The sequence below is a fragment of the Haliotis asinina genome, chromosome 8 (genome assembly GCF_037392515.1).
Source record: "Haliotis asinina isolate JCU_RB_2024 chromosome 8, JCU_Hal_asi_v2, whole genome shotgun sequence".
NCBI lineage: Eukaryota > Metazoa > Mollusca > Gastropoda > Lepetellida > Haliotidae > Haliotis > Haliotis asinina.
In genome coordinates this window covers 53,983,153-54,004,035 of record NC_090287.1, presented here as the reverse complement: position 1 = coordinate 54,004,035, position 20,883 = coordinate 53,983,153, and the positions used below count along the sequence as shown (strand labels likewise).

Here is a 20,883-nt window from a genome sequence, read left to right as displayed (position 1 = left end):
TCACTGGATTGTCTGGTTGAAACTTAATTATTTACGGACTGCTGCTTTAAAGCTGAAATATTGCTGAGTGCTACATAAACACAAACCAACCAACTTATAGTTACAATGGACCATTTATTGACAGGTCCAGTGAAACCAGTTTCCTGTCAAACAGTCTCACACCAAGGTTATTGTAGTACATGTGTGGCATGTATTCTTTATTTTAGGTTAGAAAAAAGGCCCAGAACTGCCTCCTGGCTGCATTCACCAACTTCCCATACACATACCGAACTGTGATAAAGGAGATAGTCCACAATATTCGTGAACCAGATGTCCCAGAACATAAGTTCAAGGTAAGATAGCACAATTTTAACATGAAGATTGCCATATAATACAGTTATAATAAGTGATACCATTTCAAATGACCCACTACTGACATTTCACAACCTACTCATATTTGAGGGAAAAAAATGGAAAAGAAACAGTTTGTCTTGTTGCCCTTTACCATGCCAGGATCTGCTGATTTGCCTTATCATGACCTTTTTTTCCATCGGTGCCCTTACTTAAATGTCTGCACATATTTTGGGTCCTCCCTCCCTTTCATCGTGCTGATTGTAATATAACTGCCTGGTCCTCAGAACTCAACTCTGTCGTTTACATATACATATATCTCTGTTATTGGAAATGCGTGGATAAAGACCGGAGGTACTTTCCACAGTTAACTGAGCCAAGGTGTGCATTTGACCATGGCTATGAATTCCACTCCTCAGGGTAGTCTTTACACCATCCTAGGTAACGGGAAGAAAAGCCTAGCAACAAAGAGAAACTGGGAGATATTGTCCCAGATTTGGCCAGCCCTTGTCCAAGCACAGCACTCGGAGAAACCTTCAATCCTGAAGGCTATTGATGATATTGTAACAAAGGTGGTGAAATGTCTGGAGACAATAGCCATTAATGTTGAGGTAAGAGGTTGTGTAGATCATCTTTTAGCTCACCTGCTTTAATTGTAGGTGGGTTTATGTCATCCATCATTCATCATAAATATGTTCTTGCTTAGATATCACTGAACCAGTGAAGCTGAAATTTCACATGCACGTTCCCACCGGTGGCAGATCCAGAGGTTGTGGAGTAGCTAGTGGATAGAGTGTTCATTTGTCACACTGAGGACCTGAGTTTGATACCCCACATAGGTACAATGTGTGAAGCCAAGTTTTTGTGTCCCTGCAGTAATATTGTTAGAAGCAGTGTAAAACCAATCTCACACACTGATGTTACAGAAGAGGTTTAATTCAAATTTGTATAAGAAATGATGTAGCAGCCATTCTGTAAATTTGAATATGGCCATCACCCAGACAATTTTGTTTAACATGTCATGCAACTATCTTTGGTCTTTGTCAGTGTTTGAGTATGGAAACTGTTGACTGCATACCCAACTGAGCTTAAGTTATGTGAAACTAAATGTTAAAATGTCAGGTCCATTTATGATTGTGTTATGTGTTGTTTTTCATTCATTGAATTATTCTTGAAATCATTACTTGCGCAGTAATATAACCAGCAGCAGTTTTTGATAAAGGCCCTTTTCAAATCATATGCTAATTTGATATAAACTCTTTTTTCCAGACACCTCTCAAGTGTATAGATCGAGGTCGCGACCTGTTGCAGACGTCATTACCAACGCCAGCATGTGATCCTGCAACAGAGGCAGAGCTGCAGAAGAGTGCTCAGAAAGAAGCTGATCGAAATCAAGCAAATGACAGGTAGGTGTAAAGAAGATGCCTGCAAGAGGGTAAGATTCTTTATGGATAACAACTTCTTTATTACATATGATGCGGCGTTTCGGTATAGATCCTCATACTGTTGTCAAGCAAGAGTGGAGTAATACATCACAGAACAGACTTATATACATGGACAGGGATAAAGTAATAACAACATGTAGGTATGAATCAAAGGCGGGGGATTAACAACAACAACAATGGGTGGTGGTAATGATGAGACAATAAGAGAAAGCCAATAGTGGCTGTAGCTGTGACAAAGTATACATGGCTGATAGGGTAATTAGTAATGGTGGCTGGTGAGCTCTAATCTGTTATTTTTATGAGTTCATTGTATGCAGTTGGGATGAGATATCCCTGATCTCTGTTGATTGAGGGCTTGTGTCTCCTGATTTGAACTGCTTCTGTCAGTTTTCTTTGGGTGAAGTCCTTGTATCTCTACATTGTCCCAAATTATGCTGTGATTGGGACATTTGATGATGTGGTTGCATATAGCAGATTTCCAATCTGATTTTGTTCTAGACGATAAGTGTTCTTTGATTCTGATGTTTATGGGCCGGGAGGTTTCACCTACATATGCCTCGCCACAGTCGCAGTTGATTTTGTAGACGACACTTTTCGGTGGCTGTTGTTGTTTTGAGGTGTTCCTGCCATTCGCTTTGAGCATGGTTTTCAGCGTTGTAGAACTGGTGAAGTAGGTTTCAATGCCTGCTTGTTGCTTTAGGAGACGGCTGATGGCTGAAGAATCTTACGCTCTTATCACTTACCAGCTTCTAATAATGCCAATCAAACAAATCAAGATGCCTGCAACTGATTACTGTGCCCTTAGAAGCTAACTGTATTCATTTATCATGACATGTTAGTTAGAATATGATCTGATAACCACCCAACAATGCACTTGAAACAGTCATCAGGGGCAACATAATTTTTCTTCAGTTTGTCAGCAAAGACAGGGGATGTGTTTCATTGACGGATTAGGCTTTGCTGAACCATCATCTGAAACATCAACCTGAGGATTATCAAAAAGAATGGATCATCCAAGACTTCTTTTGAGTAGCATTTATCCAACATGTTCTCAGTGGCACAACTTTTGAGTAGCATTTGTCCAACACGTTCTCAGTGGCACAACTTTTGATGTTCTGAAAAAAAGATTCCCCTGACTTTCCAGCAACCAATGCTGTCTTTGAAAGACATGCTATGAAACATATCAGTTATAACACTCGTCATAACATGGCCCTGTGGGATGATTCCAAGGTAACAAGCCATCTTTAAACATGTATGTATTTCTTTCCAGGGATTATGTGAAGCTGATTACAACACTGGCAGCCCAGGTAGAGAGTGGAAAACTGTAAGTATTACAGGAATGTCAGTATTTCATTACGACTCAGAAACAAAGACATGGAGTTGGCACATTTTCTTAGGTACCTCTGAAATCATTAGTTTAAGCCAGCATGTAGTTACATATGATACTTTTCAGTTTGCTCACTGTTTTGACAAGGATAGATTCTGGATGACTGGGAAAGTGAAATCTTTTGGACCATGGTTTTTCTTCCTTTCATGGTTACAGAGAGTGAAGTTACTCGTGTCTCATGTCATGATATTGAAGGAATGAGACACAGGTAAAATACAACTCACTGAGTACAGTTGTTCATGATGTATGACATGCTGTTGTTACAGGACGTGGAAGTTCAGCCAGATCAGTATGGAGTTGATGGCAATACTGCTGCGACACGACCGAGAAGCCCCACCTGAAGTTGTGGCCTGCTTCGTCAAGCATCTCTGTCACGATGCTCTCTACATCCGCAAGGTGAGACTAGTCATCACTTGCAAAACCTGGAACTTTTCACCATCTAATAAGGCCTTCCGATGACTCCATGCTGTGTTTATAGTTCTACTTGTTTATGCTGTTGAGTTATGCACCTGATTCCATCCCTTGAGCATGTGGGTCCACCACAAATATCAAAATGGGTTTTTTGCTAAGGGCATCTGAGGGATTTTGCTGGAAATGTTTTGAAGCATCATAACAACGACAAATTACATCTACTGTCTCATCCCTGATTTTCAGCTGGCAATGTCAGCAGTGTCAGCCGTGTTGAAACAACAGAAGCGGAAACACCCGAAGGTCCCTGTTGATCCTTACAAGCGATCAGGGTGTACTCCTCCACCTCAGGGTAGCAGCTGTGTCCCTGGAGACCGGCCTGACAACATGTGGCACCAGTACAACCTCACCGACCTCCCAGTCACTAGGGAAAAGTGGGACAAGGCAGAGTTTGTAGACAAGACACACTGGGGGTACTATTCATGGCCAAAGTAAGTTCCTGCTGATCATGCAGCTGTATAGGTGCTTTTATAGCACAAAGAAGTAATGTTTGATCTTGATCCTCAGTGCAAACACCATATTCAGATTCTTTTTCAGAAGAAGTCCTCCTTGGGGTACATATAAGCATTTTTATGTCCATTAAAAATCCCTACGACAGTTGTAACTATTTTGATAATAAAATATTTACAAAACAAAAAACTCGTTTTTGTCTTGTGGGACCACCTTTACAGGGCCCCCCAGGCCCCCTACAGCCAAGAGCAGGTAACTCTGGCCGTCTACCTCGCACCTCACTTTTCATGCTGTCGTTCGACTAGAAAGACGTATGTGGTCCATTTAGATAGTTTTTGTGCTATCTGCCTACGGAATTATGAGTGAGAAAGAGTCAGCTACTGTATGTATGGTTCCTTTTCTTTCGCACGGGCGTTAGTTGGAATTTCTTGGCTGAAATTTTCATTCATATATTGTTGTAACTTTGCCGGTCGGGTCCTATCTTCCTGTCATGTGGCAGGCAAGATGGCGGTCTTTATGGCTTCTTTTTAGTGCGGGAAGTGTTTCGCTTGCGTCTCACTTATTCCTACGTGTTTCTTATTAGTATGTTTTACATGCTAAGATGTCTTAACCCATTTGTTCTTGTTTCAGTCAAAATGGGGATGTTGGTTTTTAAGACTTTTCGTCTTTTTCATTGCATTACGCACTTGTGTGTGCACACTTGTTATTGCATTTATCCGCTTATACTTTCTTGTTTAGCTGGGTTACTGTATTTTGGCAATTTATTATCGCCCGTGCGTTTATATTTTGCATATTGTGTGTTCAATTGCGTATGTTTTCTGTACATCAGTTACCATTAGTTGGTTCTGATTGTTACAGTTTCGGGGTGCACCCAAGTCTTGGGTCTAGGCTCAGGCACGGGTGCTGTCCCTGTGGGAATCTCAGAACCAAGCTACGGCTCTGGTGTCGTTTTCCCAGCTGGCTCTAGGGGTTTTGCACCGAGCACCGGCTCGGGTGCAATTCCGCTTGCCGGCGCCGGTCCATCGGGTCTCGTACCGTTGATCACCGGCAACCTAACTGGTGGTTCTCGAGCACCGGCTTTGCCGCCTGCCTCGGTTCCGCTCAGTGCATCGGGTGTCCCTGCTTCGGCAGCCGACCCCACAGGGTCTCGACACCCTGGTTCTTCAATGAGCCAGGGGTAGGCCGACTCGGACATCTCGGCTCTTCTGGGTCTGTTGTCCATGTTGACGGGTCCCTTGTGCGTCGGGGTTACCGGCAACCTAACTGGTGGTTCTCGAGCACCGGCTTTGCCGCCTGCCTCGGTTCCGCTCAGTGCATCGGGTGTTCCTGCTTCTGCAGTCGACACCACGGGGTCTCGGCACCCTGGTTTTTCAGTGAACCAGAGGTAGGCCGACTCCGACAACTCGGCTCTTCTGGGTCTGCTGTCCTTGTTGACGGGTCCCTTGTGCGTCGGGGTTACCGGCAACCAAACTGGCGGTTCGAGCACCGGCTTTGCCGCCTGCATCGGTTCCGCTCTGTGCATCGGGGTCCCTACTTCGGCGGTCGATCTCACGAGGTCTCGACGCCTTCTTTTTTCGGCGAACCGACGGAGTCCGATTCGGAGCTTTTCGCTCCGTTCGTCCCCGGGGCAGGTACGCGAATGGATCGCGGTAGCACTGACCCGATTCCACGGAGTTTCGTCTTCCTGGGAAGTGTTTACTCCGTGCAGGGTAGCCGAGATCAAGGGGCTGTGCCGCAGGTGGTCGTCCCTGTGGACGCCCCCGATCCCGCAGAGTTTCGTCTTCTTGGGGAAGCGTTTGCTCCGTGTAGGGTGGCTGAGGCTCAATTGCCTATTTTACCTTCACTCCTCAGTGAGGTAATTAATCCGCTCCTGTAGGGTAGCCGTTCGCGGTTCGATCTCCCGGAGCTTGACCGGCTACTTGATGGGGGACGATGCGCTATTTGACCCTCCCGTTGTCAACGAGTGTGTGTACGATCGCGCTTGGGGGGTCGTCTGGCCACTGCCAGGCGTCGGCTTGTCAGGGTCGCCGCTTGCCGCTTTGTACCTCATCGAACCAGGTGTTGCGCTCGGTTTCCGCTCCTTTGAGGAGCAATATCGGAACGCCGTGCAGCAACTTAAGGTTGCGGTGCACTCAGCCTACCTCTCTGTCTTGCAGAGGCAGGTGGTGTCGCAGGAGGACGGGGACGAGGATTTTTCCTCGTCCACGTTAGAGCGGCAACTTACGGAGGTGCATTCACATTTGACGCGCGACTCAATGCGTTCACGAGTCAGATGATGTATGCTGTGATTGGCCTTCGTAGGTTATGGCTGTCGCCAGGTATTCACCGGCTACACAGCAGGCACTGCTGTCTCTGCCTTTCCGACTGGGCTTGACCCTGTTCCCGGGGGCTTTGACGGGAGTTAGTGAGGCTGCGGAGGCCGTTAGTCAATTCAAGGACTCTTAAGTCTTTTCTTGAACAACCCTCCACCTCTCGCTCGCGGCCTTCGGTCCTCAGCTCAAGCTATCCTGCGACTCAGTCTAAGGATGCGCCGAAGTGGACTGCTCCACTACAGGCACGGAAGAGCAAGGGCAGGGGTAAAGGGAGTACCTCCGGAGCCCTCAGTTGTCCCGTTGCAAGCGGCAATCTCTGCCGTCGGCCGGGATACTTTGCCTTCTACCCGAAATTCCTGTGGGTGGTCGCCTCCCGTTATTACTCAGGGATGGCCACACGCCACAGTGGAAGCGAGAGCTTACTCCTTTTGCCGGGATTCGCTGCACTCCGGTGCCGAAGTCGCCGGAAAAGGTGGCAATCCTCCGTGCCGAAATTCAGTCTTTACTGGACAAGGCAACTATAGAGATGGTTCTATCAGGACAGGAGACTATGGGGTTTTACTCCACTTATTTCCTGGTAACCAAAAAGAACGGAGGGTTCAGACCCATCTATATCTCAAGGGTTTGAACAACTTGATAGAGGTGCCGTCTTTCAAGATGGAGACACTGAGGTTAGTGATCTCGTCTGTAGAGGCAGGGGATTGGCTTACGCCAACGACCTCAAAGACGCATACCTCCATGTACCGATGCATCCCGAGTTCAGGAAATACCTTCGGTTTTCCTTCGACGGGGTTTGTTATCAGTTTCGTGTGCTCCCCTTCAGCATCTCCACGGCGCCAAGGGTGTTCACCAAACTCATGCTAGTACCAGTTCAGGTCGCCAGGGCGCAGGGCAACTTTTGTTTCCCGTACCTGGACGACTGGATCCTCAGAGCGCTCTCCCAACACCTAAGTCAAGAATCCACACAGTAGGTGATGGATATTCTCACCAGGCTAGGTTGGGTTATCTATCTTAAAAATCAACTGGTGCCGAGGCAGGATCTGGTTTTCTTAGGGGCGAGGTTCGAGACAACCCAAGGGGTGGTTTCTCTGTCCCAAGAGCGCATTTTCAAGGTACAGGGCATAGTGTTAAGGTTCCTTCAGTCCCATATTGCCTCAGCACGGACGTGGCTTCAGTTGCTAGGCAACATGGCTGCGACGGTGGACATGGTCTGGCGTGCACGTCGGAGAATGCGTTCCATTCAGCAGGCGTTAGCACAACAGTGGTCCCACTCGGAGAGCTACGAGAAGAATCTGGCTATTCCCCAGTGGTTGATACGTCACTTGCGGTGGTGGACAGATACCGGGAATCTATTCAAAGGTTTACCTCTGATGACCCCGGTACCGTCGCTCACAGTTCAGACGGATGCCTCCCTCACAGGGTTGGGGGGGATGCGTCCTGGGCGACCTTGCGATGTCGGGACTATTGTCCGACCAAGAGGCGACCTTGCACATCAATGTGTTAGAGTTGAGAGCTGTGACATTGGTGTTCGAACGCTTCGTGGATCAGGTTCGAAGCCAAGTGGTTTGTCTAGAGATGGACAACCAGACGGCGATGTCCTACATTCTGAAGCAGGGCGGCACTGTGTCTCCGTCGCTCCTTCAGGAGGCGTGGCAGTTTTCTACTATGGTGCGATCAGTTCAGCATACGGGTTATGCCTGTGTATCTCCCAGGGGTCGACAACGTGCGTGCAGATGCGCTCTCACGACGTGTTCTGGCTCCCCACCAGTGGTTGCTCGATCGGGAGATATTCGGGATTATCTCCCAGTTGTCTGGGTCGTTCTAGGTGGATCTGTTTGCCTCTGGAGTGACGAACTAGATTCCGGGGTTTTTGTTCGCGGATTCCTGATCCGAGAGCGATTGCCGCCAACGCCTTCCAGCGGGACTGGACGGACAGGGTGGTGTCGGCGTTTATGCCAATTCCCCTGATTTCCAAAGTTCTGTCTCAGCTTGCCACCCAACCAGCGCGGCTACTAGTGCTTCTCGCACCTCCGTGGCCGTCTCAACGCTGGTTTCCGGTAATACTCAGGTCGCTAGTGTAGCCGCCTGTACTATTACCGCGGCGACCAAACCTACTATCCCAGGACGGCCAGCCTCACCCCAATCCCCAGGATTCAGTGGGTGGCCTGGCCACTGTCCGGAATCGTCTCCAAAAGAGCGGAATTTCTGCATCAGTTGCAGACACAATTCTGGCTTCATGGACGGATCCCACGAATGTACAGTGTGAGGATAGATGAGCCTGTTATGCGCGCTGGTGTGGAAATAGAGGGATTCTTGATCCCTTTTCTTCGACTGTAGTTGAAGTATTGGAGTTCTTACTGTCTCGTTTAGAATCTGGCTTAGCCGCTTCTATGATTCGAGGCTACTCCCTGGCTATTTCAGCCTTCCACATACCCGTTGAGGGTGCCTTGTTGGGACAATACCCCCGGGTACAGCGTTTTCTTGCAGGCGTGGACAGACTGCGTCCGGTCGTGAAATTTGTCTCGAGTATTGGAATGGTTACCCACTCCTCTCGTTTATGACTTGGCCAACCCGTCGTTACAACTGTTAAGTTGGAAAATGACTTTTTAGTGGCGGTTACGTCTGGTGGACTCGTTAGCGACTTACACGTCATGTTTTCAGACCCGGATCTTACTATGTTCCATAAGGATCGGGTTAGCATTCGCTTACCGGATTCATACCGCCCCCAAAAATTCGATCATTCGCTTCGAATGACCGCGCCTATCGATCTAACTGGGTGCATGCTGCCTGCATCGTCTGATAATACATACCGTAAGGTTCGTGTATTAGACGTTATGAAACCTCTTAAAGTTATTTTAAGAGAATAGCCTTGCTATGTACGGAGAAACAGCTATTTTGCTGTTGTGGTGGCGGAATGGCTGGCTATCCGACTGATACACAGACGGCATCCCGATGGATTGTATCGGCAGGCTGCAAGGTCTATATACATATAGGCTTATCTCCCCAAAAAGGGGTTGTCAGCTCACTCAGTGAGAGCAGTGGCCACGTCAGAACCGTCATTACCAACTGAACAGACACTCACGAGAGTGTGCTCGGTTCGGTCAGTCAGTTCCCTGCAGTAGACAGAATAGTTCTGCTCAAGCTGATTAAGCTTTGTTTGATAACTATATCTGTTTGCACTCGGTGTTGGGTAACTATCCATTCCCATTTTATCGGCGGTGATATTTGGTGATGGTTTCTTAGTCCCGCCCTCTTTGGCTGGGTGCCTTACTTTCCTTTCCATTTCCCTGCTTAGCTTGCTAGTGCGGTATGGACAAGGTTCAGTTTGGCGAGTGTCCCGTACGTCCAGGTCTCCAAACTTTGATTTGGGTGGGCGGGGTTTCTCATTTGGGATTTCCCAAATTCTAGCCAATGGGCATATAAGCTTTGACAAGCGGGTCCTCAGCTTTGTCACGCCCCCGCCTTGATTGACATCAGCGGTCAGGTGACCAGGTCGGTGCCTTTTCTATTTCCGTGTGATTGTAGATTTGCACTTCGATCGAATGGACTGTTGCTGTCAGACAGAATACCACTCCCAATTGCTTCGGGAGTCTGTTTAATGCGTATATGTACCCCAAGGAGGACTTCTTCTGAAAAAGAATTATACAAACCTGTAGAGGTTATGAATTCTTTGAAGAATGTCCTCCTTGGGGTACGGCCACCCGCCTCCCCTCATTCTGTCTGATACGTTCAGCATGAAAAGTGAGATGCGAGGTAGACGGCCAGAGTTACCTGCTCTTGGCTGTAGGGGGCCTGGGGGGCCCTGTAAAGGTGGTCCCACAAGACAAAAACGAGTTTTTTGTTTTGTAAATATTTTATTATCAAAATAGTTACAACTGTCGTAGGGATTTTTAATGGACATAAAAATGCTTATATGTAACCCAAGGAGGACATTCTTCAAAGAATTCATAACCTCTACAGGTTTGTATAAGTTTTAAGACCATTTGATGCTTTGAAAACTGACTTGCATATTACTATCAATGAGGAAATCTATTTATTATACTTACAAACGCATTATTCACTCATTCTGTTTGTATTTTAAAAAGGATACCATGCATGATTTTATACTTTTTCCTCCAGAGAAATGCTTGTGTATGCTCCATATGACAAGCAACCCAAACCGGAGCTTTCCCGGTCTGAGATGAATGAGGCAGCACAGTGTATATATGACAGTTTCTCTAGTAAGGAATTTGTAGAGAAACTCATCTCATTCTTGTCCCTGGAGGAACTGAAGGGTAGAGACAAATTCCGCACAAAATATCTAGTCCTATTTAAGGTGAGTGTTGTCACCATCACAGATTCTATTAGTTGTCATTTGTATTCCCTGCACTTAGGCACATTATAGCACTGACACAAGCTAATTTGTTTGTCACATGACAGGATCTTTTGCTTGTTTGTAAATACACGCACTTGTTCTTAAAGCCACATAAAGATCTGGGTTAGAATTGGTCTTCAGCAACCCTTGTAAGTCGTAAGAGGTGACTAACAGAATCGAGTGCTCAAGTTCATTGATTTGGTTGACAGATGTCATTGTATCCCTGTTGCATAGATTGACTGATCAGATGTAATAAACCAATCATCAGTGATGAGATTTTAACCAATTCTCAACACTAGTTGACACATTCTCGTATCCAAGTTGTATAGATCGTTGTTTAGGATGTTCACCACTTGATTTACAGTCTGCCTGAAATGGGTGGTAATGTTCTTTTCCAGAGCATACATTTAAGACCGTTCACTATTTCTTCACCAAACTAGGCACATAGATAGGTCTGGTGGTGTACTGGTGCCTTTTGGTAGTTTTGTATTATCTGAATAAAATATTTTCGGCATTTCCATGGCAACAGGTTTGACTGACTGAAAGTCATGGTAGTGCTCTTTTCTTCTAAACCATTCAGTACTCTCCTTCCACTTTGCTATATACACACCAAAATATTTGACATAATCATTACTCATTGACCTTTTCATAAAAAGTATTTTGCCATTGCAGGGCATATTGATGACTTTGTCTTCTTGTTTGCTCTAAAGTGGTCAAAGTATGAACTTACTGTAGCAAATTTGGTTTACCTATGTATGTGTTATGAGTAAGACAAATAGGATTTAAGGTTCATTAACAAATTGCAATGGGGACAAGTCGCCTCATTCTACTAACAACCAGATGTGTCTTGTTCAGACTTCATACCTTAGGATGTGTCATCACCTGGATGTGTGAGTCTTATTTAAGTCCTGGCCCTGATTTCGTGAAACAAACTTAAGTTTTTCCTCACATTTCAAACTGAGTTTGACAATTTGAAACAGCTGAATTTTTACCTCAGCTGCATTTTTAAAACAAACATGCCCAGACAACTTAAGCAATCTGTCCCCGAAACTCAAATTGTCTACTATGCTTGAGTTTAATATCAATTTCAGTTCTTTCTTGGGAATGCGTTTTGACAAATTGGAGTAAAACTCTAGCTTATGTCAAAACTCAGACTTAAGTTTGTTTTAAGAAATTGTGTCCTGATCGTTTACCAGCACCATGACTGTGTTCTGTGGTTTTGCCAGGGTGGCATCTCCCACTAGCTTTTCTGCCATGCAAAGTTCAGATGTTTCTACTGCAAAATGTACATTTAGATAACTTTGGGGGCGATGGGGGAGATGAGTGGTTAAGTGTTTGCTCATCTCACCAGGTTCGATTCCCCACATGATGTCCCCCACCGTGATATTGTTGGAATGTTGCTAAAAGCAGTGTAAAACTAAAACTCCCTCACATACCCATTCACTCACAATTTTTGTGCTGTAAATTTAATGCATAAAGCAATGCGTTATAGTTTTTGACTATATTATCCTGAAGATGTTTTCCCAAAACTACTCTCAAATAGTGAATGTCTGTACTAGAAAATATGGTAATTGAAATACTAGTTAAGGCTTCATTAAATCAACTCATTAATGTTAATGGTTGGAGAAAGCAACAAAAATAATCTTCTGTCAGCTTGATTTCTTACTTCCCTTTCTTTCAGGGTTTATTCCGAAACTATGGGGACACGTTCCTGCCAAACTTCCAGCCTCACATTGAGCGTCTGATGGGAGACTTGAGTCATGACAAGCATGACAGCAGTCAACGCTGTGCAATGGAGATTCTAGCCGGCATCATCAGGGGAAGCAAACACTGGGCATTTGAGAAGGTGAAGGTCACGTTCAGAGTCAAGTTTATTGCCCTGTTTGGGCAAACAGTGCTAGAATCCATTTAGTTTCATTTCATGCAAGATTTGACAAACCAACTCCAAAGTTTTGAACAGTTAATAGTAAAACAGCTACTGGTAAGCTGTAAATCAAAATGCCTATTTGACTACAAGATTGCGTCTTGGGTCATCCTTTTCTGTATTCTCTTAATGAAACCTTTTATTTTAATATTTTGTTGAGAAAGTTACTTTGATGTAGATCTGATTTCTTTTTTTAATTTTGATTTATTTTGCCTCATGCATATCAATTGCAAATCTGACAGTAAGCTTGTCTGGGTTAAAGCTAAGTACTGGAATGATATGACTTGAAATACTATGGGTAATGGTGTTTGTATGTTGCTTCTTGAAGTCACTAACTGTATACATATGTTCACAGGTGGAGAGGTTATGGACTTGGGCATGTCCTCTGCTAGCTACCTCACTAAGCAACATTACCATAGAAACAGTTGATGATTGGGGATCATTCTACACAAGTCTTTCTGTGAGTTCATGTCTAAATATTGATCTGATCTATGGGAAGATGGGTCAAGAATGCATAGCTCTCGTTACCCCATGCTTGTCACAAGTGGCTGTTCCGATACAATATCACACCTGTTTATTTGTGTGTCATTATAAACCTTCAAATGGAATGCTTGGTGGTGTTAATATTTGGTGTGTCTCTCAGACTTTGATTATTTAAAAGCTGTCACAGTGCCTTTGTATGTTATCAGGTTGTGATATGGCCATTACTTTGCAATTTTTAACTTACCTTACCATAGATCTTATGCATATTAACTCAAGCTCCAATTAAAAGAGATCAGACAGTCGTTGAGCCGTAGTCGCTGTGGCCGATCTAGATCTAGGTCTCACTCACCTGGCGATCTACAAATAGGAAGAGATGTTCCAGATCCCTGACTTATGTCATTCTCAGTCCAGGTTTAGGTTGCCGCCCCCTCGCCAGTCACCGCATCACCTACGTTCACGTTCCCTGGATGTTACATCCAGTTCCTTGAAAGAGCCTCAGTCATCCTCTGTACTTCAGCGCCCATCGCCATCTAATTCTAGTCAGCGGCATGATGCGCCTACTGTTTCATGGGATTATTCGAACAAATGCTGTTTCTCCCTGTATTACTACAAGATGCTAGAGGAGACAGATGATGGGGGATGGGTACTTACCGTCCCCCCTTCACGGTCTACCATTGGATTGCTGACAGGTTTCCATCTTCTTGTGCTGACAACCCGAAAGCCATTAAGTTTTCGCTTTTGCTGTCTCACTTGCAGATCGCTGATGCTTTGCCTCCCTGGAAGCAGATTTCGCTAAATTATCACTCATTGCGATGATCAAAGCTCTGAAGTCATGCAAGGGTGATTATAAGATTCATAGTTTTGATTTCGCTGATAGTGGAGCAGCACATGATGAATCCCTGAGGCTCCTGTCAAAGTCTCCTCTGTCTTATTGTGTGCAGGATTCGAAGGTACTCGCAACTGAGACAGAACTTAAGCAAATGCTGAAACCAATTACTACTTTGGCATCTTCGACTTCAGTGGCAGCCTGGGATTTAATAGAAGATGATGCATCGACGATTGACCATTGTCTACTTTATCCAATGGCATGAGGAAGTTCTTCACATCTTTTTGGCACACCTGCTAGCAGCATTGGCCATGACAACCACTGTGCTGCGCTCTGGTTTCCTGGACCCTGGACCTTTTACGTCTCACTTCCTGTTTGATGATAAGATCCCGATGGTATATTGAAAATGCGGAACTTACTAACACCAAGGTGTCCCTGTCTACATTTCAAGCTTTGAGTTCTGTCTTTTGTGGCAAGTCATCTTGTAGAGGTAGAGGGAAGCGGCAGTACATTTCACAAAGGCAGTCTGTACATAGCACCTTCAGCAGAGGACACATTTGTGGCAGGACTGACCCAGGGAGCCTCCTTCGATGCCCAGCAGGGGTAGGGGGAAGCCTTCCCAAGAACTGACATTCATAGGAGGCTTATTCCTGACTCACTCCAACTATGTCGTGATTCCCCAGGAATCGATGGAGGAAGATACTCAGCTTCGCCAGCAGAGGTCTTTCCCCAGCCTCTTACGCTCAGGGAGTGGCAGTTCCTCTTGGGTCTCCTCACCTCAGCCCAGGACTTGATGCTCAGAGGTCATTTGATGCTCTGGCCGTTACAGCAATTTCTTCTGCCTCTGTGTCTCCATCCATACCTCCACTGTTGGATTGTCAAGTCGAACATTTGCGTCTGAGTCTCTTTGACACACTTTGTCCACATTCACAAACTTTTTGTAGACGTCTCTCCAGGGTTGGGGGGCACACCTCATCAGCCAGACCACCTCCAGGCTGTGGTCCGACGCCAAGCTACGCTGGTACAAGCAGAGGTGCTTGAGGTACAAGCAGTCGTTCTAGCGGTGCGACACTGGAGGCCTCTGCTGAGAAACACCAGACTTCTGATAGCATTGGACAATTCCAAGGTGGTGTGCTTGATTCGCAACCAAGGTATGACCAGATCCAAGCTGTTGTTAGAGCAGACGTTCCTGTTAGCCAGTATCCTGGACGACAACAGCATTACAGCAAGAACTTGGCACATTCCTGAATGCAGGAATGTGTCCTAGCAAACACTCTTTCAAACCTAGGCAAACAATCACCAGCAGAGTAAATGCTGCATCCGGAAGCCTTCCACCTGCTTTGCCGCAAACAGGGCCCTCCCCTGATCGACCTAACTGCGCCCCATTTAAAAAATCAACTCCCTCTGTACGTGTCTCCCATTCCAGATCCAGAAGTGTGGGTAGTAGATGCCATGTCCTTGTCATGGGAGGGTCTGGATGCGCACACCTTTCCACTGTAAAGTCCGTTACCAGCAGTGTTCTCTATTCCTCTATTTTCTTCCATCTTAGGATTCCCATGATGTTGAGGAACTACTAATTTACATACGACCATCTTGGATGCATGTGATGCTTTAGATCTTCCTCATCCTTCAAGCCAATAATACTCACAAGATTTGGGCCTCAGGAACTGCACCATTCCGGCTATCATGGAGGGGTGCCCTAGTCTACCCTAGCCACTAACTGCAGGATCTAGCAGTCGTGGACATGGCGAGTCTTCAATCTTTTGGTCCTTTGTGATTGCCCAGCAGCTCAACCAACCTTCCGCCCATTAGGCAACTACTTCTTTACCTTCTGGTCTCAAGGATAACGCACACCTTTCCATGGGTTACTATCTGTCTCTTGTTCCAGGCGTTACCTGTGACAGTCTGCCGTTTCAGTTAGTCTTCCCCGATTCCCCTTGTCATGTGGTCTTCGTGTTGTGGGACGGTCCCGTGGAGACTGACACCACCTTCCTACTGTCAAATCCATATGCATACCTGTGCTAACGCAGGTTATAAAATTATTAAAATCTACCTATTTTAGATATTTAAATACTTACCTTACCATAGAGCGGTAACTCACTCCCAACGCTGGATGCACCTCCCCACTCTTGGCTTTTAGGACCTGTTCAATAAAAGTGAACTTTTTGGTTAGTCCGTGTTTGCACAGGAGGGGCTTCCATGCCTGTACATTTGTGGGTACATGAGGTAGCCATTCAAGAGAATGGCAAATCGGTGACTCTTTTAAGCGGAGCTTAAGGTGATATGCATAAGACCTATGGTAAGGTAAGTATTTAAATATCTAAAACATTTAGACTTAAACTTTATTAACAATCTGTGATTGCAGTCGACCACTAGCTGTTATTATTATTTCCTATCTGTGATATGGTGCAAACATTTTTGTTTTTTTTCACAGATTTGTTGTATTGCATGAGCATAACTTGGGTGACTTTGTTAAAGATAGTATTTACAGACTCACCATACCATCACATCACACTTTATACAATGCGGGTATTTTTTCCAGGAAAGCCGTGACCCGAGGAAGTTGCACTGGTTGTTGACGATGTTGATGGAGAACCCCCTGAGAGGAGAAGGTGGAGCTTTTGGAGATGCTAGGTAGGCTTCATGTATAAGGAGGATAACATGGCTGAGCCTTGTGGTAGACTTTTAGTGCAGATCATGCTGGTAGCCCTCACCATTGTACTACCCATCTGATAATTGAAAGTCTTCAACAACCCATGCTGAATCGCAACTTCAGGAATTGGACTCGCTGATTTTGGTGTTAATTGTTGTCTCCCAGTTGTACCGATCGAAGGCCTGTTTGCATTTGTTGATACTATCAACCACCCTGACCTGCCTTTAGTTGATTGCAGGTTGTCTGATAGCTCCATTACTGTTATTTACTGGCTCCTTTTTTGTATTCAAAACTTACTTATCTTTCAGATAGAGTGCTTGTAAAGTCAATTAGAAGTAAAACGGTTTCATATTATAAGGATATAATAAGCAGTTTAGGTCATGTATGTATGAAGAAGATTTATGGTGTAATACCAAACAACAGACAATCATACGGACTGCAGACACAGTTTCACTGCTTTTGTTGACTTAATCTTTTCAGTTCAGTTATTCCTGTGATATATTTTCTTGCCAGTCGTCTGTATGCAGTGCAGAATGCCCTCATTGACCAGGAGTGGCGTGTCCCTCAGTTGCTGCATCAGCTACTTGAGTACCTCAAACCTCATCTTGCTCATCCCTACAAGAATGTACGGGACAGGATAGGCAGGTATGATGGATGGTGATTAACTGACTTATTGCTATGGTTAGAATTATCATATAATATCTTTGTGTTAAGTGTTTGATACACATGTGTTATGATAAAATGAGAAAGAAATGTATTTTGAAATGACGAGTGAAAGTTTTTCCCCAATGGGATCCCTGGATTGTCTGGTCCAGGTTCGAATATTTGCAGAGCAACAATGTAACTGGAATATTGCTGAGTCTGGTGTTAACAAATACATGCCAAAGACCCAGGTTTGATTCCGCACCTTGGTACAGTGTGTGAAGCCCATTTCTGTAGTCCCCAGCTGTGATGTTCCTGGAATATTGCTAAGAGAGGTGAAAAACCATACTCACTCACTTACTACATTACTGAAATGTGTCAACAATGTCAGTTGTATGTAAACCAAATTCATTATGGTCATTATAATTTATATATGTCAAACTAATTTTCACGGGCTCCCATACTAGACAGCGTGAACTGACTGACTGACTGACTTGTTTCCAGCGTGCTGAGCAATGTGTTCCTGTATGACTACAAGATCTGCCCCCAGTCCGGTGTTAGGTCTCCTCATCGCCACACATTCCTGGAGGAAATCCTTCCACAGCTCCAGCAGCTCAAGGACATTATGACAGAACAGCCAGGGAACAATGGGCCAAGTACATTTTTTCTTTCTTTTATTTTGGTTGGGTTGTTGGGGTTTTGGGGGGGGCTTTATCCCCTACTGTGCGTTTAGCACAAAGTGGGGGATATAGTATTAGGCTTCCTTCTTCCATCCGTACGTACGACTTGGAAATATCTTAAGAACCATTGACTAGATTCTTTTCATATTTGGGACATAGGTTCATCACTGTATAAGATTGATCCCAGTCAGGTTTGGTGACCTTGACCTTCTTTTCAAGGTAACAAGGGGACTTTTATGTTTTACCCTTGTCATTGAGATATCTCAAGAACCTTTAACTGGACTTTCTTCATATTCAGCACCAACGTTTATCTAAGGAAGGTGCAAGGCCAAGTTGATTTTGATGACCTTCACATAATTTTCAAGGTCATGGTAACACTTTGAAGATTTCATCTTGTTAAACTGCATGTTAATCTTGTCAGCAAGATATCTCAAGAACCATTCACTGGATATTTTTCATCGACTTTAAGACTTCCTTCGAATGTTTTTCAATAAGGAATTTCTTTATTACTGCTTTTGCATGTTTCACACACTAAGACATTCATGTCAAGGTCAAAGTTTGTGTTGAAAATATTTGTGTGTTTGAACACCTACAGAGCAAGATATCAAATGAGGTCGACTGGTCATGGCTCTGTTGACATTTAACATCATCTTAACTTACGAACTTCACTTTCATTACTTTTTATGTTTGATTTGATAATTTGCTGCGGGGAATATGTCACCTTACTGACAATGCTTCTTGTTGTTGCTGTTAAGTGCCAAACACAGTTATGTTCCTACAGTATGGTGACAGTCTGTAAATCACGGACCAGACAATTATTCAGTAACTGACATTAATAAGCATCAACAAACTGAAATGGGATGTGATCATTTGTTCAGACAAGTTTCAAGACATGTTTAGGAAGTTTTGACCACTTCAACCTGTTGATGCAAACCAGTTCTCACCCTGATCTTCACTGGGGTACTTGTATGTTAAAACTATTTTGTTTTGTAGAAGTGGAAAGCACAGCCTCTGCTGTTGTGGCGTCCTCAAGCATCACGAAACCCGAGCCAATGGAGTTGGAGGATAACGGAACAGAAGATGATGACCGGAAGAAGGCGATACGTCTCTGTAAAACAGGTGAGATGTGCTCCAGATCAGGTATTGATCTGGGTAGCATCAGTTACTTCCCTTTGCTGTCCCTGATGTTTTTTCATATTGGCATCCTCGATAATCTCCAGGACACACGTCAGAACAAATCCCCACTATACCTTGGATGCATCTATGGCTCAGCCTGATAATTTTATTACCTCCTCCTTCAACCTTGATGTCATCTTTCTGACCCATTCTGCTTCGTGTTTTTTTAGAGGCTGGGTTAGCCGAGTGGTTAAAGTGTTCACTCATCACATAAAAACTGGGGGGTCAATCAACACATGGGTACAATTTGTAAAATCCGTTTCATCCCTCGTCATTATATCACTTGGATATTGCTAAAAGTGGCATAAAACCCAACTCTCTGGCTCATTATGTGTCACAGGTCAGTGTACAAAGATGCTTGTTTTCTTTCAGTGATGAAGTGGCTGCAGAACAACCACACACGGGCTTTCTACTCCTCACATGCTGATGTCTTCCCCCTTCTGCCAATTGTAAGTGCCAGCTCTTTATAAGACAAGGTGTTCTGGATTCCAGGTTCTTTATTGTAGATGTTGACAGCCATAAGGTTTTGTCTTATACTTGAATACCGTCTTCTACATGCCTCTCAAGAACCTGCCTGCTCTATGGTTGTATTTACTACGACCATTGTTAGTGGCAGTAACCATGGCAGCTAGGTTTTGACGAAACATTCTCACCCTAGCAATGGAAATATACCCAAATAAGAATACTGAATATCATTATCTTTGTCTTGACTTGAATGCATGAATTTTAATGGTTAATGTTATTGTTTCAATTGACAAAGTGAAAGTGATGAAAAGCACACAGAAACTATGCTTTACTTCTGGACAATCCAAATACACACGGGGGTTCAAAAATCCCATTGCCCAACACCCAGGACAAGTCACTTTTCATTTCGGGCAATAAAATAATGGTATCTTACTTGTCCTAGGGCTACTAGATAATTTCCACTTATGGTTTCAAACGGCAAATAATCTTGGATTTCATTTCATATCTGCTCATAACAAAGCTATTAAAATTCGCAGTAATAATGAAGTAGAGCTGGCAGAGAGTAAAATTATCACTCTTCGATAAATAGCCCAGTAAACATTAACATCACGCATTGTGTCATAAAGTTAGGGCAAGTGGAAAATTAGTCAGGACAAGTTACTTTCTTGAAGTCACTTTCCCCATGCCAAGTGGCTTTTCAAAACTTTTTTGAACCCCTGACACATACACACATATTAGAACATTTTTCCGAAAGACTAATTATGACATGGCAATGATTATCTGTAATGACATTTCTTTTGCTCCTCCATCTTTGCCTCTTCCTTCTTGTCTTTAGATGTAATATGAATGCAAGCAATGATATAAGTGAACTATATACTGATATGTGTTACTGCAGATCTGTACACTGGAGAGTGAGTCGACGGACGATGACCTGAAGACAGACTGTGCCACAGCGCTGATGTGTCTGGCCCAGAGTCTTATCCAGCCTGACCATATCCAGGTGGCTCTCACCACTGTCAGGGAGGTGAGTTATAACATCTTCTGTCAAGTTGCAGACTGTCAACACTTTCAGGAGATGTATTCATGAAATCTAACCTGACTATGCAATAACTAAATAGAATAGATCCCCAGTTGGTTTTTTTTGTCTGTGCTATAAGTTGGCTCAAGTTCAAAGTTCAAGATTGGATGGAATTAAGCTGCCTCATGTGAACTAACACACTAACACTAACAACCCCTGGTTCAGCAAGTCAAAGTTGTTGTTGTTTTTTTTTATTTTGGGTTTTTTTTG

The 20,883-nt window shown here is 44.4% G+C and overlaps 1 protein-coding gene across 1 annotated transcript in view; it reads left to right on the top strand.

Annotated features, from left to right (window-relative positions):
* Window positions 1-20,883, top strand: part of LOC137293736 (proteasome activator complex subunit 4-like) — a 52,938-nt gene that overhangs the window by 24,966 nt on the left and 7,089 nt on the right. The window contains exons 26-40 of the mRNA XM_067824448.1: window positions 207-332; window positions 750-941; window positions 1,600-1,736; window positions 3,046-3,099; window positions 3,429-3,558; window positions 3,817-4,061; window positions 10,512-10,707; window positions 12,428-12,592; window positions 13,026-13,130; window positions 16,522-16,613; window positions 17,146-17,277; window positions 17,779-17,930; window positions 18,948-19,073; window positions 19,503-19,579; window positions 20,491-20,619. Of these exons, the coding sequence (XP_067680549.1) occupies window positions 207-332; window positions 750-941; window positions 1,600-1,736; window positions 3,046-3,099; window positions 3,429-3,558; window positions 3,817-4,061; window positions 10,512-10,707; window positions 12,428-12,592; window positions 13,026-13,130; window positions 16,522-16,613; window positions 17,146-17,277; window positions 17,779-17,930; window positions 18,948-19,073; window positions 19,503-19,579; window positions 20,491-20,619 (2,058 nt within the window). The remainder of the gene's footprint in view (window positions 1-206; window positions 333-749; window positions 942-1,599; window positions 1,737-3,045; window positions 3,100-3,428; window positions 3,559-3,816; window positions 4,062-10,511; window positions 10,708-12,427; window positions 12,593-13,025; window positions 13,131-16,521; window positions 16,614-17,145; window positions 17,278-17,778; window positions 17,931-18,947; window positions 19,074-19,502; window positions 19,580-20,490; window positions 20,620-20,883) is intronic.